The following is an 18,036-nucleotide window of genomic DNA, read 5'->3' as shown; positions in this document are numbered from 1 at the left end:
CAGAAGCTTTCCCGGATCAGCGCTCGCGAAGCGCCTTATACCTCTAGCTTGTGATTTCCAATGCACTCTGCCCATGCTCAGAAAAACATTCGCCAGTTAGCAGATCACACGCGGCCGCTGCTAAATTCTCGCTCTCAAATAAATCCGGGCTCTAATTGCGCCTTAAATTAACTTCTAACGCCTTCCTCTTTGCGCCCTCTAGCGCGTCCGTTTACCAGAAAACACGGATAAAGGGAGGAAAAGGGGGGGGGGGATACAGCTATTTGGGAAGGAGGAGGACGGGGGCGTGGCCCTCTATGCAAAAGAGGTTGGAAGGGAGGGGGCATGACGCAAATAGAGCGCCGGACGTGACAGAGCGAAGGTGGCGTGGCCGGCGAGGCCCGGACTAGAGAGGGGGCGGGGCTAAGCATGCAGATATAGGGGCGGGGCCTGCTTGGGAAAGAGGAAGCGGACTGGAGAAGGCGGCCGAACGTTCGGTCGCAGGCACCTTTGGACTCAGGTGAGTCACGGGAAGGGTCAGCCCCGGGACCTTTGCTTCAGGCGCAAGGGCCAAGCCCCGGAATAGCTCGCCAACGCCGGGGGCTCCTAGCCCTACGACGTTCAGAACAGTATCACAAAGGAGGGCAAAGCGGCCCTCTTGAGCATGTCCAGAGTGCATTTCGCTGGCCGCCAAACCACCGCCCGCCTCTCCGGCAGGAGGGATTGGGGTTTCCAGGTCAAAGGAGGCAGCTCACCACTCAAGCTCTCCCCACTCCGCTTTTAGGTTCCGGGTACTGAGGGGGATGTGTTTTGAGGCTTGTGAAATGTCGGGGATTACAGCTTTGCTCTGTGACTTGCAAGCCCTGCCCCCTGATCCAAGATATGTTGAGGGGGCATAGCAAGTGAGGAGCTGCTCTGCACTTGCTCCAGGGCACCTGGCTTTTATTGTTGTTATTGTTATTATTACTACTGTATTCTCAAGTGCTGTACTGAACTTTGGCATTGGCAACAAATTACACTGGTCAGCCATAGTCTGTGGACTTCAGATTTGCATTTGCCACGTGGGGCAAACTTGGCCGTTCCTAGACTTTTATGTTCGCCTTTCCTTTGGGGTGGGCAGTGCCGGATTTACGTATAAGCTAAACAAGCTATAGCTTAGGGCTCCACTCTCTTGGGGGGCCCCAAAAAAATTTAAAGAGGAAAAAACTGGATTTACATTTCCAAACTACTGTATAAGATAAGCTCAACAATTACTCTGATAAAATACATATTTTGTTATGTGCAAATGGCTTTAGATACCTATTAGGTCCATAAATTACCATATACTGTAGCATATATTCAACAGACAAAAGCGGCAATTTGTTGTTGACAAAGGACAGCTGGACATATAAAGGGCCCCATTACCTTCAGTAGCCTCATCAAACCTAAACCTGGCCCTGCACACACACACAGGGTGCCTTCTCAGGTCTCAAGTTACCTTCAGTACCTTCCGGCCCTGGGGGTGGGGGGAGGTGTGGAGAAACAATTGCTCTTGCCATTTCTTTCCTTTTGTGGCCTTGGGAATTCCATTTCTGTATTCCTAATGTAGTGTTTCCCGGTTTCCATAGGATCGCGGCGACAGGCACGCAAGGCAATGCACCTGACGTGGCTCCTGAGTGCTGCCCTTTTAGGGTTGGCAACCTGTGTACCTATTGAACGGCCCAAGGAGAAGCAAGAAGAGGAGACTCCCCCTGAGGCGCCAGTAAGGGATCCTAATCCTAAACATCTCTGTATTCTTGAATAGTGCCCTGATGTATAATGGTGGTTGGTGATATTATCATCATTATCCTATCTCCTGGTTAGCAGAACTTGGAGTCAGGAGCCAGTCTCCTACTACTTTAGAATATATATTTTTATTTCTGATTTCAGTCCAGGAAATGCTTATGTTATTCTTTGCAAACCAGTACCAGAAATCATTCCATTTATCAGTTGGTATTTTTTTATTTGTAACTCTGAAATGGGAATATTTCATTTTTGCTTGAACAAACTGGAATGCAGTGGTTTCTTAAAAAAAGAAACTACAAATATAATAAATCTTAGGAAATGGAGTAAAGAGGGATTATAAAACATAAGTAGACATTTAAGGTCATTGATGTTTTCCCATGTTATCTGGTGACTATGTAGATATAAAATAAATTCAAGGATAGAGGTTTAGCTCTTAAAATGTTCTGGTTAGTCATGAGACAAAGCAGATAACTTTTAAATCACTGCGTAATGAAATGAATGAGATGAAATCTCAGGTGATTAACATGCAGAACATCTCTCTGGACTTGTTGTTTTTTGTCCCATCTTGTTGCTGCATTTGCCCTTACACAGTTTTGCTGTGGAAATTGAGAACTTCATACTTTAGTGGAAGTGAATAATCTCTTGTTTCAGAGAGAGAGAGAGAGAGAGAGGACTGTGTGGCCTGATTTTTTGTCCCAAGAGTTTGATGAAGCGCACACCATATATATGTCACTAATTGTTTTTGTCTCTTAAACTATATCTTTTCCATCTTTCAAGGACGAAGCCTCTACTTTGAGCAGTTTAGGTTGTTAAAGGGAGGGGAAGATTTACAGCCCCTGTCTCAGCCAGAGACCAGATGGCACCAAAAATTTCTGTTGGTCTCAACAGTATTTATGAACTGATTGTGATAAGGAAGTTGAAGGATCTTGGGGTGCAAGAGCATGTCACACTGCAGAATTTTGTTATAGCTCTCCACTTGTTTGTAATTGATGATTATGATGATGACGACGGTTAGCACATGGAGTTTGCTTATGTTGCATTGGACCTCTGAATCCATTAAGCCCAGGTCTGTGTCTTCTCTAACCAAGCATCTCTCTCAGGTCCCCTTCTCTGGAGATCCCAGGGACTAAATTGGAGAACCTTACGTATGCAGAGCAAACACTCTACCCCTGGCCAACAGCCCTTCCTCCGATGGTTGCCCTGACCCATTGCTCTCGCTTTTGCACAGGACACAGGTCTCTATTATCACCGCTATCTCCAAGAAGTGATCAATGTGTTGGAAACAGATGGGCACTTCCGGGAAAAGCTCCAAGCAGCCAATGCCGATGACATCAAGGTGATCTGGACTATGTTGTGTGGTCATGTGTGCTAGCAAGATAGTTTTCTTCGTTAGCCAGCATTCTGAGGTTTTGGTTCGGTGGATAGTGAAATATGGCTTCCCTGGGAGCCGAACTTTGATTTTTGTGGTAGCGATGGATGCATATCTCCCTGCAGTGTGGTAACTCTTCACTTCCTGAACTTGGACTGAGAAAACCTGTCCTTAAATCAGGGTGGGGAACTTTTTTGACTCCATAGACAAGACGCTTATCAGGCCAGATATGACAGCCTTGGCCACCTCTCAAAATCCCTTGCATGGATTTTCCAAATGGCCTGGTGGGCCAAATTGGACTCCCAGTGGGCTAAGGCTGGCCCCTGGGCTGGAGGCTCCCCACCCCTGCTTTAAATCCCGAAGCTCACTTATGTGACTTTAGTCCAATCTCTGTCACTCAGCCTATCCTGTCTCATAAGGTTGTTGTGAAGATGGGACGAGATGCAGGTTCTGCATTGGTTTCTTTGGAGGAAGGGTGGAATTAGCATGGCTGATAGTAAATAAAACCTGCCATCTGTGGCTTCTTTCAGAGCGGAAAGCTCAGCAAAGAGCTGGACTTTGTCAGCCACCATGTCCGCACCAAACTTGATGAATTGAAGCGTCAAGAGGTCTCCCGGCTTCGGATGCTTCTGAAGGCCAAGATGGATGCAACCATGGAACAAGGTGAGCTGGGACAGAAGAGGGTTGCGTGAGTGGGGCTTCTGGAGGGATTTGGGGAATAGAAATGGGAGTCAGGGGTCCTGGTTTTGTGGTTGGGACTGTGGCATTTTGGATAGTTTGTGTTAGATCTGGGTTCCAGCATGAGAAGTTCAGGGCCACTGCAGAGTTAATCTGTGTGTACACTGAGTGGTTTTTGGACACTTATCCCTTCTGATCAGGGATTAATTGTTCCTGACAGCCTATTGCACTTACTTATTAGTTGCATTTTCAGCCTGGGCTTCCTCAGATGTAACCATAAAAATGGTCTTGTTAGATTGGTCCATCAGCAGCCAGCCTGGTCTCCCCACCCTCACACTTACTTTTCAGGAGACTCGTGAGTCAGGCTTCATAGAGTGAGCCCCATCCCCTGTTGTCCCCAGGAACAGATAAAATCTGGAAGTTCCATTTTCAGTTGTTCTGACCAATAGCCATTGGCTTAAATGGAAGGTGGGGGATCTGCTGTCTTCTGTGTGCTGTCCTTGGCCAGGTTGGTTGGAGTTGATGGGATTTGTAGTCCGACAACCTGTGGAGGGCTGCAGGCTCCTCCTCATCCCCATTCTCTGTGACCTGTTGGAGCTTCATATGTGAACCAGCATCCTTAACCTCTCCCCTGCAAACTCCTCTCCCCCTCCAGATGTACAGGTTGATCACCTCTCTTTGCTGAAGCAGTTCGAACATCTGGACCCTCAAAACCAGCACACGTTTGAAGCCCGGGATCTGGAGTTGCTCATTCAAGCCGTATGTCTGAACTTCTTTCCTTATTTCTTCCCAAAATCGATGTGGCTGTCTTGTCAGCCTCTGGTGTGCTGGTGCCCTGGTTTTTGCTCACCTCACCCTGGTCCATACAGCGTACTTGTGCAATGCAACACAACTGCCTGATTCAAGTGCTGTGCAAGAAGATATCCTTGTTGGCAGCAGTGGGTCTTATTGCCTGTTTATCAACCATTCTCTGTTGTTGTTGCTGCTGCTGCGCTTTTCGACAGCTGTGTGATCCATGGCAATTAACAGGTGATCGCATTTTGCTCCATGGTGAAAGAAGCTCCACTTGCTAATTAATATCGATAAGTATGGGTGACTGGTTTAAAAGCAAGGCCTTTTGCCTAACGCTCCATGTGGTTCAGTGTGGGATCAGCCGTGTGTGTCGTTTTCTCTTCCTCCATATTGTTTAAGGGAGTGAAGTTTTTTTTCCTTTCCTTATGCTCTGGAGGAAAACAGCCACAAAAAGAGCAATTCTTTGGGAATTAAACTGGAGGTAATTGCCTGTGTTGAGGATTCAATTCCTCCGGAAGGAGCAGCCTCCTAAGACAATAATTCTCATGCACAGTTTGTTCAAGGAAGTAAGATAATCTCTTCCCACCCCCACAATGCTCCTCTGCTTTTCTGTAAAGTGTTTTCTTTATTGGCTCATCCCCTTTTGAAGGAAGGCAGGCTGATCAGGATGGGAGATACTGTGTTTTTGTTTCATGCATGTACATTTAGTAATCACAGCACATCCAGATTTTTAATGTGTATCCAATCTATTCTAGTTTTGGTCTCAAGGGATGGTTGGTGGATGGCAGGTCTGAGATCAAGTGGGGTTGCAAGACCCAAATCCGGAATAGCCTTTGAGTTTGCAGTCCTAGTGCAATTCTGAGCTCTGCCTAGCTCAGTAAGATGGTGGCCCTGTCTGCACTATACATTTAAAGCAGTATTATACCGCTTTAACCACTTGTGGCTTTCCCCAAAGAATCCTGGGAGTGACTGTAGTTTGTTAAGTTGTTAGGAGTCCCTTATTCCCCTCATAGAGCTGCAGTTCTTACAGTGGTTTATTGAGAGAGCTGAGAGAGGAGTTAGGAGTCTCCTGTTCTGAATAACTGAGTCAGAGGTCTTTAAAAATCTGTTTCTATATGCAACCACGCCAGCCGGGATCGTATAGGCTCAGAAATGGGAGGGAGGGAGCAGTACCAACAAAGGAAGAATGACAGACAAAGCTGGTGGAATATGCAGAAATGGCAAGTTTAACCAGCAGAATAAGAGATCAGGAGGAAAGAGTGTTTAAGGGAGATTGGAAAACGTTTGTAGAATATTTGAAGAGTTATAGCAAACAAATTAAAACGTTGGCAGGATTAGGGTAAATTCAGCAGTATAAATTAAGCTGAGAGAAGATGAGAAAGAATGAATATGGAGTTAATTAGAATATGCAGCAGCAGAAGATAATTAGAATGAACCATGGAAAGGAGGGAAGTCAATGATTAATGTTTATTTTTTGTGAATGCAAATGTGAAAAAAATTGTAAAAGCAAAAAACATGTATGCATATGCTGCACTAGATGGATCATTGGCCTGATCCAGCAAGCTCGCCTTACATTCTTGTGTTTACTTTGAGCTTTGCAGGGTCTTCAATCATCCCTCTTCGAGCATCCTGGGTTAGAGCAGGGGGAAATGCTTTGGTCCCAGCTCTCCCACCCCACTTTGTCACTGTTGACACTACCTGTCTTGCCTCTTCGCCCCACAGGCTACTAAGGACCTGGAGAACTACGACGCTGCTCACCATGAAGAGTTCAAGCGTTATGAGATGATGAAGGAGCACGAGCGCCGGGAGTACTTGAAATCTCTGGATGAGGAGAAGCGCCGGGAGGAGGAGGCGCATTTTGAGGCGCTCAAGAAGAAGCACAAAGAGCATCCCAAGGTCAACGTCCCGGTAAGGGAACCACTTCTAGGGGGTTTTTTTTGGGGGGGGAGAGTGCATGCAGGTGTCCCTGTGGGAGGCAAAGATGGGAGATATTACTTCTTTTGACTGGCCTTGATTGCCTCATCTGTAATCCCAATGCAGGGGAGCCGCGATCAGCTCAAGGAGGTCTGGCAGGAGACTGACGGCTTGGACCCCAATGAGTTCAATCCCAAGACTTTCTTCAAATTACACGGTGAGGAGGGGGAGGAAAGGTGTTCCTCTATTTCTGTCTTTCATTGCTTCCCTGAAGGGAGCTCTGGTTTATAGCAGTGGAGGGCTGACAGGTTTAGCTGATGATCAGTAGATTAGTGACATTTTTTAATAGTTGGAAGCTGCTCTGGATGGCTTCCAACACATAAAAACACAGTAAAACATCAAACATTAAAAATCTCCCAATACAGGGCTGCCTTTAGGTATCTTCTAAAAGTTGTATAGTTTTTTTATCTCCTTGACATCTGATGGGAAGGCCGTCTTCCATCTGATGAAAAGGCCTTCTGCCTGGTTGCCTGTAACTTCACTTCTCGCAGTGAAGAAACTGCCAGAAGGCCCTCGGAGTTGGACCTCAATGTGTTGGCTGAACAATGGGGGTGGAGACGTTCCTTCAAGTATACAGGACAGAGGCCATTTTGGCCAGTTTGTATTGAAAACATGGTTTATTTCCGAACGTGCCTCACCCTGTCTCTGCACAGCTTCTCTCTTCTCCCTCACCTCCACATGTGCCCCAAACGAGTCACATTATTTTCTAGATCTGATTTATTACTCTCCCTTCACTGCAAGGTCCCAGGGTAATGTAGAAACACAATCTTGAAATTAATTCAAACAATGGACAAAGCCACATTCTTTTGGCTGTAATGTTGTTCAAACCCAGAGCAAGGTTTTTTTCAAACCCGCCACGTGCAAAAAAACCAAGGTTTGTTCTTGGATTAATTGGTAGCTCACCATGTTGTTTGAAGGCAACAAGGCACAGCCTAGGCTTTAGGTAACATGACAGGCCGTAATTTGTGTGGGGTTGGGGTGGGCATAAAACTCTGGCATATTGTGATGTACAAAACCAGGCCACTGGCTCTCCCATAATTACTCATTAGGGACAGAGAGAGAGAGGCCTGCCTAGGTCTAACTCTATCTCCCTTACTTCCCCCCCTCAGACACAAATAGTGATGGAGTTCTAGATGAGCAGGAACTGGAGGCTCTCTTCACTAAGGAGGTAAGTTCTCTGCGTGGTTCTTAGTAATAAGCCTGTGCCTAGGCTGTACCACAGCAGACTGCAGCTGGAAGGGGCATGCATGTTTCAATGCTCTTCCATACAAAAGCAAGCCCGCAAGCCCCTCTGCATGTAGAAAACTAGCACATGGGAGGAAAGTTTCTCTCTGACACTTTGTTTTCTGTATACAAAGAAGTTTTTCTTGTATTTGGGGGCAGAAGGGGATGCATTTGAGCCTCCCCTTGCAGTCTTCTGTGGTGCAACCTTGAAAGAGGTCCTCATAAGTCCTCTTGCCTGCATATAGTGAGCAGTTTTATCTGGCAGGGGTCCCTTTACCAGCCCAAACTGGAGGTGCTGGGGATTGAACCTGGGAAATTCTGCGTGCAGGGCAAGCACTCTCCTAACTGAGTTACAGCCCAGTTGTCAAGGGATGATCTTATAAGAGGGCTGATAGGTGTGGGTTGTGAGCAGTCCCGAGAGGCAGGTTTCCCTTCTGGGGAACGACATGAGCTCAGGCATACAGCATGCATGTTGTGCATGCCAGAGGTCCTAGATTTGATCCCTGGCATCTCAAGGCAGGGCTGGGGGATGCCTCAGCTTGAAGAGCCAGAAAGACCCTGGCAGTCCAGTGTAAAGGTAAAGGGACCCCTGACCATTAGGTCCAATCGTGGCCGACTCTGGGTTTGCGGCGCTCATCTCGCTTTATTGGCAGAGGGAGCCAGCGTGCAGCTTTCGGGTCATGTGGCCAGCATGACTAAGCCACTTCTGGTGAACCAGAGCAGCGCACGGAAACGCTGTTTACCTTCCCGCCAGAGCGGTATCTATTTATCTACTTGCACTTTGATGTGCTTTTGAACTGCTAGGTGGGCAGGAGCAGGGATCGAGCAACGGGAGCTCACCCCGTCGCAGGGATTCGAACCGCCGACCTTCTGATCGGCAAGTCCTAGGCTCTGTGGTTTAACCCACAGCGCCACCTGCATCCCGGCAGTCCAGTGTAGACAAAGCTAAATAGACCCAACTGGCAGCTTCCTATGCGCCTGAGATTCAGGACCTTTGGACCTTTTTCTTTTTGTGGGGAAGAGGTTCGTCGGGGTTAGAGAAGGGAGATGGGCACAACAGGGCTTCTTAGCCTCTCACCTTGCCCTTGTTCCCCACTTTGCAGCTGGAGAAGGTCTATGACCCCCGGAATGAAGAGGACGACATGTTAGAAATGGAGGAGGAGCGGCTGCGCATGCGGGAGCATGTCATGCACAATGTAAGCATCTGGGCCGGATGGAGAGGACAATATAGCGCCATTGCTCCCTGCGATCAGAGAAGACAAAGGGGGTCCAACTGCGAGACATGCTTATTATGACACCCCAGCTTTTCTCTGAGTGAAACACTTGCTTCTTCCCCTTTCTGTTTTATCCCTGCGAGGCGGGTTAGCCCTGGCAAGCTTCATGGCCGAGTGGGGACTTGAACCCTGCTCTCCCAGGTCCTTGTCTAAATGCTAACCACTGCACCACGTTGTCTCTTTGGCTTGTTTTTTGAAGGCTGCTGGTGGTAAAGCGATCCGCAGTGCTAGCGTATCAGCTGAGAGTGAGATGTCAAGTTCCCCCTGTTGTTGGTGGGAGGACTTAATGTACCTTTCCTCCAACTTACCGCCCTCCTGATTTTTGGACTCCCCCAATGACCCTCAGCCCCAGCAGTCACGGTCTAGGGTTGGGGGATGGTGGGAGTTGCAGTCCAACTTAATGTCTCTCAGCCCAGCCTATTGCCCGCAGCATGGCCCTGCCTCATAGGGTTCTCATGCTTAATGTCCTGCGGGAGCGAGTTCCACAGTTTATGCTCTGTGGTGTGTTGCCTCTGCTCGTTCACAGTCCTAATGTGGGATGTCTTGAAGACTCGTCTTAGTAGAAAGCTTTGCCAAAAATAAAAAAATACCCAAACCCCAGAATTTGTGGGTGAGGGTGAACACTAAAAGAGACCACAACAGGGGTGGCAGAACCCATTGCCTGCCTCCAGATCTTTGATTGAACTGTTCGCCATCTCTGATCATTGGCCATGCAGCCCTGGGGCTGATGGGAGTTGCTGGAAATGGAACAGGCAGCAAGCGAGGTCATTGAATCTCTGCTAATGTGCAGCAAGCACAGAAAACATTGGCCGTCTATAGTGACGGAAGCAGCTTGCAACTGGAGCGGAGGAGGACTGAACTGCTTCCCTCCAGTTAACATCCTTTCACTACCAGAGAGGTTGAAAGGGCCAGACCACACGTTTCCTTTCCCCTGAGAGGTTGTGGAGAAAGAGACTGACTTCAGGAAATATGTGGGTGGCAGAGCCTGTCTGTTTGTTTGTGTGTGTGTGTGTGTGTACTGGGAAACTTGGCTTTCCCTTTTTCTCTCCCACACATTTGGCTTCTGAGATCTTTCTGCGTACAGTGGTGCCTCGCAAGACGAAAAGAATCCGTTCTGTGATTCTCTTCGTCTAGCGGTTTTTTTGTCTTGCGAAGCAAGCCCATTGAAGGATTAGAGGGTTAGCGCTATTAGCGGCTTTTAGCGGCTTATCAGCTTATTGGATCAGCTGATAAGCGGCTTAGCGGCTTAGAAAAGGGGGGGGGAACCCGCAGGAACTCGCAAGACATTTTCGTCCTGCGAAGCAAGCCCATAGGAGATTCGTTTTGCGAAGCACCTCCAAAACGGAAAACTCTTTCGTCTAGTGAGTTTTCCGTCTTGCGAGGCATTCGTCTTGCGGGGCACCACTGTATTCTTCACATCAGCTGGTGTCATCTACACCTCGGTATTTTTCCAAGTATCTAGAATAGATGACTGGAACTTCCCCCAACCTGATGCCGCCCTCCCACCTGAGGACCCAAGACTAGGGGAAGGCTGTTCTGTTCTGAACATTTACCAGCTTGACTCATCACTGAGGCTCTGTTTCTGCTTTCCCCACCTTTTTGAAGTGAGGAGGATTGTTAATGAGAGCAGCTTTTGCCAATCTGGTGCCCTCCAGCTTGGCGGTGATGGGAAGTTAGCCAACCTGATGACTTCCAGTTTTGCTAAGGCTGAAATGGAGACGGGGCCTTTTTGGTAGTGGCGCCCAGCCTATGGAATTCCCTCCACAGGGAGGTTTGAGGGAGTTCTCCCCATCCTCCTAAGGGCAAGTCAAGGCTTTCCTTTCTAGAAAAGCCTTTGTGGCAAAAGCAGTTGTTTGTCCTGTCCTGCTCCTGCTTATTGTCATCTACTTGCTGCTGTTTTTGTAAGTTTTATTGTCAGGTTTATAGTGATTGGTTTTGTTTATTTATAATTCTGTTGATTTAAATTGGGGCCTGTTGTAACATTAAGGTGGGTTTTTTGTTTGTTTTTTCTGTGGGTGCAGAAATGCAGCATGTAGATATACAAAATTTACTTCCATGTTCCAGCAAACGAGGCTGGAAACTTGCTCATTATTTTCTTTAAGAAGTGAAAACTTTAAGACGTGTTGTTCTGTAGCCAGTATAAGTATGGAGTGACCCAGAGTCAAGAGAGAAGGGTGGAGGACCCATAACTCATACGCTGCAGATTTCTGAGGCGCCAACAGGCTTGGAGGGGGAAATGTCAGAAAAGCAGGGAGGGGCTGAAAATTGCAATTGAGGCCTAATAGAGGGGTTGAAGGCCCAGGCAGATTTCTGTGGTCAGTTCACAACTTATCTTCTTGCAGGTGGACCTTAACAAAGACCGCCTGGTGACCCTGGAAGAGTTCCTCAAATCCACTCAGAAGAAGGAATTCAACGAAGCCGACGGATGGGAGGTTTGTGGAGGGGAGACTGCTGTGCGAAACAATATTCTGAATGTCTGCTAACAAGGATCAAAGAAGCAGGTCACTAGTAGCAGATTGCAGGTCCAGGGGTGTGGGGCACCTCAGTTGCAGGGGCCAGAAATTACCTCCCTCCCTCCTTTTCTCTCTTTCTCTCTCTCTCTCGCCCTGGGACTCTCCATGGGCCAAACACTTGTTCCAGCCTTGTTCCAAGTGCTTTTCCCTGGCTGAAACCTGCCATTGAGCTGTGATTATGCCTTGGATATGTAAGGATAGATTTAGGTGGGTGGGTGCTTGGAGAAACCTGGGTTTGGCAGGCCTGGAATGTAGCCTACTGTACAGAGGTAAAGAGTCAGATCATTAGCCACACCCATTTTGCCTCTGGCCACACCCACCTTTGCCTCTGGCCACACCCACTACTGGCATGATGCAAGGTGGCCCTTGAGAGAGTGAGCCCCTCTGGTTAAATAAGGTCTGCCGATCCCTAGGCCAGGAGCAGACAAATCTAACACACTCTCTGAAACTAGGTTAATCTTGCTGCATGCATGTGAAGTTGCTAAAAAGCAAATCATCTGTCTTTGCTTGAGGCAAGCTAATTCCCTTGGCGTGGAATGAGACTTGTCTTAAATTGTTTGGGGCTGTGTATCAAGACGGCCTACTGTCCCTGATCCGATTCCTTCGCTATAGCGTGGGAGTTTTTGAAAATTGATTTTGTGAGAGACTTCAGAGTCAAGAAAACAGCATTTCAGTTTCATCTGATTACAGTCAAAACGTGCTGACTTTTCCTTGGCTGTCTTTGATGGCCCTGAGCCTCAAGGTTCTGGTGTTTTTAAAGGTTGTTTCAAGTTTTTTAAATAAAAAATGTGTCAAATGATTTTAAGCCATGCAATTAAAAAGAAAAGACTGGGGCAGAAGATGTTTTTAAATGATGAATGAAGGTGACTGGTTTTTCCTGCCCTGCGTATGTTAGGAGAGTTTTCTATAAATTGCTCAAAGTTGCTTGCAGCATTTCAAAAAAAATGAACTGATTGCAAAAACAACTGTCAGATCTAATAAAGCAACTTTATAAAGCAGTTTTAATATGCAGCATAACTACGAAGCCAGCAACCTTGTGTGGCCATTTCTGATTCTCACCCCTCAGCTTGATTACATTTTTATTTGAGGAGAGCAAAAATGCTCAGAACCTTTCATTTTTGCTGCAGCCTTTTAGGAGCTATAACTGTACTTTTCAGTGGGTACTTGTTCCAGCCATGGGAACATAAGCCCAGTAGCTGCCGGTGCCCATTGGGGCTGGTGGGGTGGAAGGCAGTGAGCCCAAGAACCAGAGACTAGTGGAGTTTGTATTCGGTTTGTTCCTATCCTCATCTTCCCTGTTGAGTTCTATCAAAGCAACTCTGAAGCTGAGGAGGGAGATGAAGCTGCCAGGCAGCGCCTCCCCCTGGACAGAGCGAGGTTGGTGGGGCAGTGCCCCGTTTGCCCTAATGGGCCAGCCTCCTCTGCTTAAGCCTTGGTATTTGTGAAATCTGCAACAGAGGTACTTTGATCCATATTACAGGGAACTCCCCACTTAGGCACATTCGAGGCATGTTAGCAATCCCACAAGCCTTTGCGAGTGCAATCCCAGGAGCCTTTGCACCAACCTTTGAGGCCTGCGGAGAGTTGGAGTTTGAGAAAGGAGGTTTTCAGGGAGTGATTGCGTTGGAGACTTGGTTGTATTGGGGGTGGGTTTCGAGAGTTTCCAGAGGCTTGCAGGCTTCCTCAAACTCGGCCCTCCAGATGTTTTTTTTTGCCTACAACTCCCATAATCCCTAGCTAGCAGGACCAGTGGTGAAGGATAATGGGAATTGTAGTCTCAAAAACCTCTGGAGGGCTGAGTTTGAGGAAGCATGGTTTAGAGGGTGTTTGCAGGCAGGCTCTTTCAATGATTTTTGCAATAGACACAATTTGGCTTAAACATGCGCTGCCTCAGAACGTAACCCCTGCATCAATGGGGAGTTGCCTACATACACAATCACCACCACCATCACCCTTTGAAATGTTTGTGTGTTGGACCAAGCCCATGTCACGTGACCTAAAAGAGCTCCCAGATTCAACGATCTCTCTCGTCAGTTAAGCCAGCCGCTCTGTTTCTCACTTCTTCCCCCATCCAGACTGTGGAAGAGACCCAAGTGTACTCGGAAGCCGAGCTTCAGCGTTTTGAGGCAGAGCTGGCAGCCCAGCAGGCAGAGTTAGGCCGGCAAGCGGAGCAGCTTCGCCAGCAGCACCAGGAACTGCAGCAGCGGCAGGTGGAGCTTGATGCCCAGAAGAAGGAATTTCAGCAGGTGGGAAGCACGAGGTTGGGGGAGCGGCAGACATTTGGTTGGGTGGCATAGCTGTTGGGTGAGAGAAGTCTGATTGGGAGACAGGTTAACCGAGAGGGGAAAGGGCTTTGGTGTGGCGAGAAGTGTGCAGTTGCAGCCCTTTCTTCTGCAAGGAGATCAAAGCATGGGGGGAACATGTGCAAAAAGATGAAGAAGAAAAGGTCCCAGCATTTTGTAATTCCATGCATGCCGTTTTCAGGATGCAATTGCACTTTGAGGGTTTGTGTGTGAGCTCACTCAGCTTCCCGTTCCTTACAGGTTGTGCTCCAGATGGAACAGAGGAAAGCCCAAAAGCAGCCTGAGCAGGCACCCCACGCTGGACCTGACGGAGAACTGAAGTTCCAAGCCCAGCCGCCGCATGCAGCCCCAGCAGGTAGGAGGAACTTTATCCCCTGGGTTCTCTTGGAAAATAAGGGAGTCTGGTCCGTTGAGAGAGGGAAAGTGGTTGGCAGCTGGGGTCTCTGAGCTTTCATGAAAGGGACAAGGATCTGGGCCTGTATGCAGTGCAGTTCAGCCGCCTCTTTAAAAAGTACTTCGAAATATGCTCCCAAACGCCAGAAGCTGTGTGGCAAAGTGACCAGAGTGTTGGGAGACCAGGTTTCAAATCCCCACTCAGCCATGGGACTCGCTGGGTGACTTTGGGCTAGTCCCTGTCTCTGAGCCTAACCCATCTCACGGAGGGGGTGGTGGACAATGAAATGGGGAGGGGGAGAATCATGTAGGCCACCTGGAGCCCCTTGGAGGAGAGGTGGGCTATAAACGGGGGGGGGGTGTTAAATTAAATCACAAGTAAAACTGGCTTCAGAACTGTTTATAATGTCTGGCAGTAGTTCTCCTGGGTTCCAGAGAGGGAACATTCCCAGTCCAGTACAGTGGTACCTCGGGTTAAATACTTAATTCGTTCCGGAGGTCCTTTCTTAACCTGAAACTGTTCTTAACCTGAAGCACCACTTTAGCTAATGGGGCTTCCCGCTGCCGCCGCGCCGCCGGTGCCCAATTTCTGTTCTCATCCTGAAGCAAAGTTCTTAACCCGAGGTACTGTTTCTGGGTTAGCGGAGTCTGTAACCTGAAGCGTATGTAACCTGAGGTACCACTGTATGGAAAAGTTGGGGAGTGAGCCTGGGACCTTCTGCATTCAAAGCAGTTGCTCTACCACTGAGTTACGGCCTTTCCCCATATCAGGAGAGTGCGGGGAGTGGGGAGGCTTGCCTGGCCATGGCGCTCTGGATTCTTTGCAGTCTCCACCAGCCACCTCTCCAATTCTGATGCTGGGGAAGGAGGGAGCGATGTCCCCGTGTAGCTGCCAGGATGATCTCTGCCTGCAGCTTCAAATTTTCGAAGAGGGCTGGTCACTTCTGCACCCTCTCCAGAGGTTGGCACCAACCAGGCATGGCAGGTGAAACCGTCTAAACCTGTGTTCTGGGCACCTGCGCCAGGAGGGCAAGCGAAAGGGAGGAACAGGATTCCCAGGCTCTTTCAGAGGCAAGTGAAATCCTGTTGATGACAGCAGCTCCACGCTCTTGTCTTCTCCTTTCCCCCCAGACCAAACACCTCCTCCTCCACCCGAGTCCCGTGCTGGAGGCCCTGCGTTGCCGGATGCTCCTGCCCTGCAGAACCAGGTGGAACCTCTCCAGAACCAACAGCATCACGCGAACCCTGTGGAGCACTGATGGGTGTGGTTGTGGGGAGTTAGGGGTGCCTTTTCCTCTTCTTTCCCCATCCCCTTTGCACCTGGAGCTCCCAAATCCAAACTTTCCCCGGTACCATGGGCAAAGGGAATAGGCAAGAGATCTCTCCTATCGCAGAAAACTGTGGGAAGAGTCTTTAATGGAAGCCCTGCCCCTTAACCAGTCTCTGCCCACTCCTCTTCTGGTCGCACACAAGAGAAAATAGGTATGGGAGCTGTTAAAAAACCACAACGCACACACATAAATCCTCCCCTTTTTTAAATTTAACCGATCGGGGCCCTCTGCTTCTCTTTAGCCACAATGAGCCTCTGAGGGAGCCCTTAGTGGGGCTCTAATGAGGGAGGTGGAGGAGTGTTTGCCATGGAAGATGAGCAGAGGGAGGGAGAAGAAGCTGAGCGAGAGACCAGTGCCACACCTGCCCTGGTCACTTTCTACTATGTTCCTGGATGCACTGGGGGGAAATCAACAGGGTTGGGGGACATGATGTCTCTCTTGCTGATGTCAGTATTGTAGACTCGGGCCACTACCTTCCTCCTTTTCAAAAGTTGATTCCTTTATAATGGGATTGCAGTGTTGACCTTTTTTTATTTTTAATTATTTGGGCCCTTGTATTTAAATAAAGCTCTCAAAACACCTCTGATTTCTCTTGCTTCCTTCTGTAGGAGCTTATCTCAATGGACATACTTCTGAGAAAGTCCCACTGTGTCCGGTGGAGTCTTAAGGGAAAGAACAGCAAAAATTGCTCTGAGTCTGTGTCGGTATCAGTCGGGGGCCCCAGGCTGAGGTTGAGCCATCCTTACTTTACAATAAATAAACTCTGTAGATGTGTGTATATCCACCCTGGCCACACACCCTCCATGCCAGTGGTTGCATCCTGACCTCCACATGGAATCTAGAAAGTTGCCTTGTACTGAGTCAGACTATTGGCTCATCTAGCTCAGCACTGTCTGCACGGACAGGCAGCAGCATTCCAGGCAGGGGGATCTCTCCCAACCCTACCTGGAGATGACAGGGATTGAACCCAAAACCTCGTGCGTGCAAAGCGGATGCTGTAACCATTGAGATGCAGCTGGGCCCCCGTTGTTTCTGAGTGGTCATGTGCGGGCAGAGCATTTATCTGCAGTCACTTCTTAAGAGGCCTCCTGTGTGTGCAACTACTTCCTGCAACAGTAGCACCATGGAGGAGGCAGAAATGAAGGCAGGAACTGGGGTCCAATGCAGCAAGACTTTGGAAAGGGTTGCAGAATGTCAGGGGTTGAAACTCTTTGGCATGTCCCCTGCATGCATCAGCCCTGAGTGCTCACTGGAAGGACAGATCGTGAAGCTGAGGCTCCAATACTTTGGCCACCTCATGAGAAGAGAAGACTCCCTGGAAAAGACCCTGATGTTGGGAAAGATGGAGGGCACAAGGAGAAGGGGACGACAGAGGACGAGATGGTTGGATGGTGTTCTCGAAGCTACAAACATGAGTCTGACCAAACTGCGGGAGGCAGCGGAAGACAGGAGTGCCTGGCGTGCTCTGGTCCATGGGGTCACGAAGAGTCGGACACGACTAAACAACAACAACCTGCATGCAATTTGGGCAGAGGGAAGGCTTGTACATGGCCTGTTTATTAAAAAAAGTTTTTATTAGCAATTTCAACATACCAAAACCTATCATATTATTTCCTCCCCCAGAGACTTCCCTCAGCTCCTCTGATTTCTCAGCCCATATTATTCTCTGCATATTGTAAAGTTATACAAATCCTTACATTAGCTGTCTACCATGTTGTATGTGGCCTGTTCAAATGGGCCAAAGCGCAGGCATGTGCCAGCTGCCATCACGTGCCCAGGTGAGTAGCCTTTACCCACTATCTCATTTCATAGGCGGTCTCTCCCTTGGATGGAAAATAACGTGGGTGTGACAGAGAGCAACCTGTTCCTTCCCTGAGTTGTGCAGTCTGCTCTTGAGCTCCACCCACGTGCGTTTCATGTGCCCTGTGGTTTCATGCATCTGCTTTCGATGTGTTACCTTCCTTCCTTCCCTCCCCATTTAGAAATGCACCATAGGGCCAGGCCCCACCTGCACTCTACATGTAAAGCAGCATTGCACCACTTTCAATGACCCCCAAAGCATCTTGCGAAGGTTGGTTGGTTAAGGATGCTGCTGAGGGTTGTTGAGACCCCCATTCCCCTCACAGAGCGACAGTTCCCTGGGAAGAGGGGTTGACTGTTCCCTCTTTGGATGTCAGACTCCTGCTTCCATCAGATCCAGGCAACATGTCCAGTGGCCGGGATGATGGGAGTTGGGAGTCCAAGAAGCTACAGCAGGAGTGAAGAACCTTTACCCAGATGTTGCTGAACTAACCCCCCCCCCCAATTCATGGCCACTGACCGTGCTTGCAAGGCTGACAGGAGTTTTCATTTAACAAGTTTGCCTTCTGCATAGCAAAAGTCTACCTTTGGGTTTCATAGAACCAGATCTTTCTTTTTCTTTCTTGTCCTCTCGCACTAGGC

At 48.6% G+C, this 18,036-nt stretch overlaps 1 protein-coding gene and 1 long non-coding RNA gene across 2 annotated transcripts; one reads left to right on the top strand and one right to left on the bottom strand.

The window, feature by feature from the left end:
• Window positions 1-364: 364 nt before the first annotated feature.
• Window positions 365-16,173, top strand: NUCB1 (nucleobindin 1). Its single transcript, XM_082197042.1, has 13 exons — window positions 365-499; window positions 1,587-1,720; window positions 2,972-3,079; window positions 3,643-3,775; window positions 4,446-4,549; window positions 6,305-6,490; window positions 6,623-6,713; window positions 7,666-7,724; window positions 8,884-8,976; window positions 11,397-11,486; window positions 13,643-13,813; window positions 14,111-14,225; window positions 15,395-16,173. Exons 2-13 carry the CDS (start codon window positions 1,613-1,615, stop codon window positions 15,520-15,522), a joined length of 1,386 nt encoding a protein of 461 aa, XP_082053168.1. The 5' UTR covers window positions 365-499; window positions 1,587-1,612; the 3' UTR covers window positions 15,523-16,173.
• LOC309517725 lies at window positions 10,059-11,390 on the bottom strand. Its single transcript, XR_014213237.1, has 2 exons — window positions 10,457-11,390; window positions 10,059-10,128 (listed from the first exon to the last, which is right to left on the bottom strand). It is a non-coding gene; the product is annotated as an uncharacterized lncRNA (long non-coding RNA).
• Window positions 16,174-18,036: the final 1,863 nt, after the last annotated feature.

The sequence above is a fragment of the Podarcis vaucheri genome (genome assembly GCF_965113315.1).
Source record: "Podarcis vaucheri genome assembly, chromosome: 13".
Lineage (NCBI taxonomy): Eukaryota > Metazoa > Chordata > Lepidosauria > Squamata > Lacertidae > Podarcis > Podarcis vaucheri.
The sequence above is the reverse complement of the archived record's forward strand: the minus strand, read 5'-3'. Positions and strand labels throughout refer to the sequence as shown.